Source organism: Chiloscyllium plagiosum, chromosome 6 (assembly GCF_004010195.1).
Source record: "Chiloscyllium plagiosum isolate BGI_BamShark_2017 chromosome 6, ASM401019v2, whole genome shotgun sequence".
Taxonomy (NCBI): domain Eukaryota; kingdom Metazoa; phylum Chordata; class Chondrichthyes; order Orectolobiformes; family Hemiscylliidae; genus Chiloscyllium; species Chiloscyllium plagiosum.
The window spans coordinates 120,625,338-120,634,385 of NC_057715.1; the positions used below are offsets into that span (position 1 = coordinate 120,625,338).

General features: G+C 41.6%; 1 protein-coding gene across 11 annotated transcripts in view; it reads right to left on the reverse strand.

Annotated features, from left to right (window-relative positions):
- The window catches only part of LOC122551006 (membrane-associated phosphatidylinositol transfer protein 2), a 475,269-nt gene that overhangs the window by 69,388 nt on the left and 396,833 nt on the right, over nt 1–9,048 (reverse strand). For all 11 annotated transcript variants that reach the window (XM_043692613.1, XM_043692617.1, XM_043692618.1 and 8 more), the window contains 2 exons: nt 6,031–6,220; nt 2,162–2,281 (listed from right to left, as the gene is read on the reverse strand). In XM_043692613.1, the coding sequence (XP_043548548.1) occupies nt 2,162–2,281; nt 6,031–6,220 (310 nt within the window). The remainder of the gene's footprint in view (nt 1–2,161; nt 2,282–6,030; nt 6,221–9,048) is intronic.

The following is a 9,048-nucleotide window of genomic DNA, read 5'->3' on the forward strand; positions in this document are numbered from 1 at the left end:
TGATAGTGGGGATTTGGTCATGATAATATCACCAAATGTCAAGGGATGATGGTTAGATTCTCTTTCATCTGCTTTAATGAAGTCGGGAACTGCGCCATCCTGCTGGAACCCAAACTAAGCATCAGTGAACAGGTTGATGCTAAGCAATTTGATTGATAAAGCAGTCAATGGCATCTTTCATTATTTTGCTGATGATCGAGCGAAGACTGATAGGGTGGTAATTAGCCAGGCAGAATTTGTCCTTTTTTTTGTGCATAAGACATGATGGACAATTTCTGGATTAGTGATGCTGGAAGAGCACAGCAGTTCAGGCAGCATCCGAGGAGCAGTAAAATCGATATTTCGGGCAAAAGCCCTTCATCAGGAATAAAGGCAGATAGCCTCATTTAAGTCTTGGCTTAAGCACTGATAAAGAGCTGAACTCAAGAGAAGTAAAGGAGACTTTTCTAAACATGAGGCATTTTAGAATTAGAATCCCTACAGGGTGGAAACAGGCCCTTCGGCCCAACAAATCCACAGTGATCGTCCAAAGAGTAACCCACCCAGACCCATTTCCCTACCTTATATTTACCGCTGACTAATGCACCTAGCCTACACATTCTTGAACATTGTGGGCAATTTAGCATGGCCAATTCACCTAACCTGCATATCTTTGGATTGTGGGAGGAAACCGGAGCAGCTGGTGGAAATCCACACAGACCCGGGGAAAATGTGCAAACTCCACAGAGACAGACGCCTGAGGCCGGTTCCCTGGCGCTGCGAGACAGCAGCGCTAACCACTGACCAACCGTGTCATCATTCTTGACCAAGAGTGGCCCTAACAGAGCTGAAGTCAATGAGAATCAGGAGAAATCTCTTTCTCTATTGGGGTCACTATGGCACAAAGAAAGATGTCTATGATTGTTAGAGGTCAGTCATCTCTGTCCAGGACATCACTGCAAGGGCTCCTCAGGGTAGTGTTCATGCCTCAATCATCTTCAGTTTCAATTAACTTACCACTATCATAAGGTTAAAACTGGAGAAGTTTGCTGATGATTACACAATGTTCAGTATCATTCGTGAGTCCTAAGACACTGAAGTAATCCATGTGCAAGAAGTGCCATCTCCCCTTGATGTCCAATGCTAGTACAGTAGCTGTACTGAGACAGCTTGGCAAGGGGCACAGCTGGTTCTTGAAAGCACATCTTTAGTACTACTGCTGGAATTTTTGTCAGAGCCTAGCCTTGCAATACCTAGTCAAGATTAGAGTGGTGCTGGAAAAGCATAGCAGGTCAGGCATCATCTGAGGACCAGGAAAATTGATGTTTCAGGAAAAAACCTGATGAAGGGCTTTTGTCCAAAATGTTGGCTGCCTGACCTGCTGCGATTTTCCAGCACTATTCTAATCTTGACTCTAATCTGCAGTACCACTTTTGCCTTGCAGCATCTAGTGCCTACAGCCATTTCTTGCTATCACATGAAATGAATTAAATTGTTGGAGGACTGGAATCTGTGATGCTGAGGATCTCAAGAGGAGGCCGAGATGGGTTATCCACTTGGCATTTCTGGCTGGATAGATTCAAATACTTCAGCCTTGTCTTTTGCACTAATAGACTAGTCTTCACCCATCAATGAGAGCGGGGTATTAGTAGGACATCCTGCTGTTCTAGTTTAATTGTTTACTACCACTCACGACAGAATGCAGCAAGACTGCATCGCTTAAATCTGATGCATTGGTTGTGGAGTTGTTTAGCCCTATCCATTATAAGCTGCTAGTCTTATCTTGTAGATAAAAATGGTGATGCTCCTGACATGCCTTTCTGTACTCTTCTGTGAACCGGCACTGTCCCTTAGCTTAATGGTGAAGTGAAAGATATGCAAGTTTGCATAATGTTTACAAATTCAATTTGCAAAAGAACATCATAAAATGGCAACCAGGCTGTGCAATAAAAACAGAAGAAAACTAAAACAGATTATTATTTTAACCAATAAGAAGCCATCTGGTTGTTACTCTATTTCCTTAAAGTCATCTCATGATATGATCATGACGCTGGCTTTCAGTGACAAATCAGAGAATACAATTCCCAAAGCATACTTAAGGAACCCACTTGACAAGGAATCACAATTTATTTCCAATATGATAATGGGCTGGAAGCAAGTTAATATCTGATTTGTTCATTACCTGTACACTCACAACACTGCCTCTCCTGCTACTGTTCTGGCTCTCAGAGACTGTCTGATTACTGAAGCAGAGTGCATCAAATCCCAGGATTCCCCCAACACAATCTCCAATCAAACATACCTGCAATAAGAGAGACAATATTAAATACGCAATGAGAGCTGACAAATGTGTGCTTTAAATTTGCACGCCTGTCCTTAAACTGCTTTATGGACTGGAAAATATATCCTTTGTACCACGAAATTCAATTTTTAAAGCTTCAAGTCAAGTGATTCCATGTTTGTTTAGATGAATCAATTAAGTAAGAACATTCTAATTTTTTAGAAAATGGCAAAGATGTTTACTTTCCATACAAGGGAATATGCTGCACTATCCTCCCCATATGATTTTTCCACTATCTCATTATTTCTTCAGAAGATTTCAACTACCCAATATTCTAAAGAAACAGAAACAATTCAGACACCTTGCCCAAGTGTCATGTAAAAGCAGTGGCTACAATTTAACAGTTACTTTACTACTTGGGATTCGCCTTAGGATGTCTGAAGATTGTGAATATAAACCTACAGAAATAGAAGTATGTTCCTTCTTGGAATGTTATTTTTGTAAGCAGTACAACCAGGAATGATCACGATTAAAGTTTTTCCTGTTAAATATTGTCATCTATTTACTTAAAGGACAGTGAAACCAAATTGGGACTGAGGCCAAGTAAAACAGCAGGCACTCAGTGATTTTTGCTTGTATCTGTCCTTCATCCTGCATAAAGCTCTCTGCAGCTGCAACATGAATGTGACCTGTGGACGTTGTGTCTCTGGATAACCACCTCTACGATAACAATCCAGCCTGCAAAACATTTCAGGTCCATGACCATTCACCCAGAGCTAGGAAATAGATCTTGAGCAAGGGATGGGTGGGACAATAACAAAAGAAAGTTCTACAATAGCCTGAAGATAATAAACTAGGAGTCAGTGAGGTCTGCAGATCAGAGTTGAAAGAGTGGTGCTGGAAATGCACAGCAGGTCAGGCAGGATCCGAGGAGCAAGAAAATCGACATTTCGGGCTGGAGCCCAAAACATCGATTTTCCTGCTCCTTGGATGCTGCCTGATGTGCTGTGCTTTTCCAGCAACACTCTCTAAACACTGAAGATAATTAACAGTTGTTTATGTTTCCTTATTCTTCAGATAAGGTAGGATGTTCCCTGTGGGTTGTGAATTCCATCATCAGGTGAAATGGGAGACAGAAACTGTTTCCACAGTGTGAGAAAGAGTCAGTTGTTGTGACGTGCCCTGGCAACAAATAAGCAGAGGGCAGGTACACCATCCAAATAAGAACAGCAGGAGGGCCAATTAGAGGCATCCTAGTTTAAATGATTCAACACCAGGTTATCATCCAACAGGTTTAACTGGAAGCACGAGCTTTCAGAGCTCTGTTCCTTCATCAGGTCAGCCACCTGATGAAGGAGCAGAGCTCCGAAAGCTAGTGTTTCCAATTAAACCTGTTGGACCATAACCTGGCGTTGTGTGATTTTTAAATTTTGTACATCCCAGTCCAACACCGGCATCTCCAAATCATAGCTTAAATGAAACAGTAGCCTATAATGGGAAGAAAGAGATGACAATGTTAGAAATGCAAGTCACTTTAAGTGTCAACAAGAACCCCTCCAGAGTAGATTAAAAGCATGTAATGTTCACTGACCTTTGTATTTAAAAGCTGGGTCCTTTGAGAGCTCATGTATTGCAGTGGTAGTGCCTTTATATCTGCCCTGATTCAAGCCCCACCTGCTTCAGAGGTGTGGAATAAAATTTGAGTAGGCTAATTAAAATATTTTTTAAAATAAAGAGCTGGTTCTTGTGATGCAGTGGTAGTGTCCTTATCTCTGAGGCAGGAGGCCAGGTTCAAATTGCACCTGCTCCAGAGGTGTATCATTACATGTCTGAACATGTTGATTAGAAAACAAAATGGCTGGAACATTCATCCTTGAAGCCTTTACACAAAGAGGCGAGCACTGCAGGGCTGGAGTGCATTATCCACCCCCTTCAACATTAAGTTCCCTCTTTCTTTTTCATTCCTTCCTTCATTTCTGTTATTGAGCAGTGCTTGTAATTTATTTGTTAATCGGTCAAGTGAGTGATTTTGATGGTGGGTTCATGAAAAGGACTGGGCTGTTGTTAATTAGTGAATTTAGTGGTAAAATAAACAAGAAGAGCTGGGTTCTTAGGGACTCCTGAAGTGCAGTGGTCGTGTCTCCTTTCTGGGCTAGAGGTCTGGATTCAAGACCCACCTACTCCAGGTGGTTGTTGTAACATATCTAAACAGGTTGATTCCAAACAGAAGAGCTTGGTTCTTGTTCATCCCCAGCTATCCTCTGAGAGGGAGCACACTTTCAGAGAGAGGTGGGCACCACATGGACTGCATCACCTCCCCTTCCAATGCCATTTTGATTAAGATCCCTCCTTTGTTTATCCCACTATTTTTTTTTGTGACATTGCCCCTGGTGGCTGTGCTTATGATTTAGGAGAAAGTGAGGATTGCAGATGCTGGAGCTCAGAGTCGAGAGTGTGGTGATGGAAATGTACAGCAAGTCAGGCAGCATCCGAGGAGCAGGAGAATCAACATTTCAGATATAAGCCCTTCATCAATAATGAGGCTTGTGAGTCAAGGGGGTAGAGAGATAAATGGGAGGGGAGTGGGGCTGGGGAGGAAGGAGGCTGAGAGTGTGATAGGGAGATGAAGGTTGGGGTAATGGTGATAGGTCGGAGAGGAGGGTAGAATGGATAGGTGGGAAGGAAGATGGTGAAATCCATACAGGATTAATGTGGATTTCACCAGTTTCCTAATTTCCCCTCCCAACACCTTATCCCAGATCCAACCTTTTAACTCGGCACCACTCTCATGACTTATCCTACCTGTCCATCTTCCTTCCTACTTATCGCACTCTCAGCTACCTGCTCCTCAGATTTGGCCTGACCTGCTGTGCTTTTCCTGCACCCCACACTCAAATGTGCCAATGATTTGTTTAACTAATTCCTCAGGTGATTTGGTGGAGAATTACAATAAAATGAAAAGCTGGGTTCTTGGGCTCTTATGGTGGAGTGGTAGGGGTTTTATCACTGGGTAAGATGGCCTGGGTTCAAATCCCACCTGCACCAGAGATATCATAACGTGTCTGAAAAGGTAGATTAAAAATATCGATTCTCAGCAGCTTTCAGTTTGGGTGATTTGGTGATGGATGTTTGAAAATAAAACATTCAGGCTTGTGGAGAGTTGACTTCTGGAGAAACATGTCAGCTATGATTGAATGGTGGAGCAGACTTGATGGGCCGAATGGCTCCAATATCTTATGGTCTTAAGGACAGAGCAAAAGGTGCAGAAGGGAAAGGTGGACACTGGTGTTTATGCTAAACTATAGGTTTACTATAAAATCCTGATAAATCTCTGAAAGTCCTTTCTTGTCTAATTGAGCACATAGATATGTGAAACAAAAATGAAGGACCCACAGCTTCAATTTAAAGAACAGGCTTTGCAGTTATGGCTCTCTACATAGTTGCCCTGCTCTTCTGCAATGCCCAGAGACAGGCCTGTCTAGAGCAATCGAATGGTCCCCACAGTTGCCTATAGGATTGTGAAGGCCAAATGGAAAATCCTAATTGACCGAATCTAAATGGCCTTAGGTGAATCTTAATGATCTGTGTCGACTCTCCAGTCTGAGGCCAGTGGTCCTGCTGACCTCACTTTGCCTCTGTGAAAAAATGGCTTAGAGGCAGAACGGAACAGAGCTCTTTTCACGTTCTCACCTGCTTCTAATTTTAGCTCTAACAGGGCCTATAAATTAGCTCAAAGTTATAAACAAAGATTTTTCTTTTCAAATACTTACCTGGCCACTAAAGGAGACACCCTCTTGTGATTTGATAAAATCGCTGTACACTTGATTTGCTCTGAAAATCACCGTAGCAACTGCCTCCTGGTAGTGAGGAGATGATGTTGCCAACAAAGGAAGTGCAGCCAGTGGAATATGATCTTGACTGTTCGACAAACAGCTTTCATCATAGTTCATGGGACTGAGGCTGGAAAAGCAAAAAAATATTAATTAAAATAAAGAGAAAGCTACAATGTTATCTGAAAGCAACTGATACTTGTTACCTAATGATTTGCTGGAATACTGAAACCTAACTGAGAAAGAAATGAAAGGAAAACATTTAAATGGTGTTGGCACTTTTCACAAAAAGCACATCGGAGTTTAAAACAAAATAAACTACCAAAATTGAAATAAGATCAATAGGATTCTTGGCACATATTGTATGGTGTGCTTGTAGTAATAAATTCAAAGCTACTGTTTGAGGCATTAGTGGCAGACATTGAATACAAGATAAGTATGGTCCTGTGTGAAGCAACTGCTCATGGGGTCACTGTATTCCTGCCATCAAATACCTGCTCTTGGTTTCTAATGTGAGGATGCTGCACAATATTTTTATCTTTTTGTAGAAGAGTTTAGTTTTCTCTCATTCATAAAAATTCTTTTAATGATTTCACTTTATTGATGCTGATTTAAGTTACAAATATCCCAACAATTGTACAATTTAAGGAAAGCTCTAAGAACAGGTACATTTGAATGTGTGTAGGTGTATGCAATGAATTCTGAGAGGGCTCACTGTGAGGATGTATTCTTTGGGGGTTCTGGGGGAATAGGGATCAGAGTCTCAGAAGAAGGGATCAATCATTTTGGAATTAGTTGTGAATAATTTCGACAATTAGATGTTTTGAACCTCTGGCGTTCTCTATCCCAGAGAACTGTGGATTCTTAGCCATTTAAAATACTCAAAGCAGAAATTGTTAGATTTTTGGAAACCGAAGAATATTGGGATAAAACATGAGTGTAAAATTGAGATCAGCAACAGACTTACTAAATGGTGGACAACTTGAGAGACTGCATGGCTTATTCCTGCTCTTATTTCTTTTGTTCTTAGCTAGAACAGTGTAGCAACAAGTGGATGTCTGTGGTTTTCACACTGTACAACACTGGGGTATATGTGTATATCGTAATAATATAAAACCTGTGTAATATCAATGAATAAAATAGAGATGATAATTTCCTAATTCTAACATTTAAAAACATGAATATTTATGAATATAGGAACAGGAGTAAGCAACTCAGTCCTTTGACCTTACTCTGCCATTCGATAAGATCGTAGCTGATCTGATTTTAATATCAACTTTACATTCCTGCATATCACTGATAATCTTTCACTATCTTTTTAATCTAGAATTTACCTATCTGCCTTAAAAATATTTTAAAATCGTGCATCCACTCCTGTTTGAGAAAGGAATTCCAAAGATTCTCAATCTTCTGAGGGGAAAAAAAAGTTTCCTCATCTCTGTAATAAACAGGTGACCCCTTATTTTTAAACTCAGACTGCTCGTTCTAGATTCTTCCACCAGAGGAAACATCCTTTCTACATCCACCTGGTCAAGTCCCCATAGGACCTTAAATGTTTCAATTAAATCACCTCTGACTCTTCTAAACTCCAGAGGACATAGACAATTTGTTCATCCAGGTATTAATCTAGAAAACTTTCTCTAAACTGCTTCCAGTGCACTAACATCCTTCCTTAAGTACGTGCCCTAAGGGCAGCACGGTGGCTCAGTAGTTAGCACTACTGTCTCACAGCACCAGGGACCCGGGTTCGATTCCTGCCTCGGGCAACCGTCTGTGTGGAGCTTGCACATTCTCCCTGTGTGTATGAGTGTTTCCTCCAGGTGCTCCAGTTTCCACCCACAATCCAAAGATGTGCAGGTCAGGTGAATTGGCAAGGCTAAATTGCCCACAGTGTTCAGGGATGTGTAGGTCAGGGGTAAATGTACAGTAAATAGGGTAGGGGTGGATTACCCTTTGGAGGGTCAGTATGGACTTGTTGGGCCAAGTGGCCTGATTCCCCACTGTAAGGATTCTATGTTCCACAGTGATCAGTACCAGTTTACACAATACTCCAGATGCGTTCTGATCAATGCCCTGTATAACTGAAGAATAACCTCCCTACTCTTGCATTCAATGCCTCTAAGAATAAAATATTACATTCTAACAGCTTTCCTGATTAGCTGTACTTTCTTACTAACCTTCTGTGATTCATGCATGAGGATAGCCAGATCCCTCTGCATCACAGAGCTCTGCACTCTCTCACCACTTAGACAATGTGCTTCTTTTTCATTATTTCTTCCAAAATGGACAATTGTATACTTTTCCGCATTTCCCACTCCCTTCACCTATACATATCCCTTTGTAAGCTCCTTATGTCCTCTTCACAGTTCACTTTCCTGTCTATCTTTGTGTCATCAGCAGATTAAGCTCCTATACCTTCGATCCCTGCATTCAAAATATTTGCATAAATTGTAAACAGTTGAGGCTCCAGCACCAGCCCCTCTGGCACATGACTTGTGACATCCTGCCAACCAAAAAAAGACCCACTTATTCATAATCTCTGTTTCCTGTTAGCCAACCAATCTTCTTTCCATGTCAATACGTTACACTCTACACCGTGAGCTTTTGTTTTCCTCATTAAGGTTTGATGTGGCAGCTTATCAAATGTTTTCTGGAAATGTAAGTACATTACATGTACTGGTTCCCCTTTATTTGCAGCCCAAGTTACTTCTTCAAAGGATTCCAATGGCATTTGGTATGCTTTCCTTTATTGGTCAGAGTATTGAGTACAGGAGTTGGGAGCTGAAAATGTGTTGCTGGAAAAGCGCAGCAGGTCAGGCAGCATCCAAGGAACAGGAGAATCGACGTTTCGGGCATAATCCCTTCTTCAGGAACCCTGAAGAAGGGCTTATGCCCGAAATGTCGATTCTCCTGTTCCTTGGATGCTGCCTGACCTGCTGCGCTTTTCCAGCAACACAT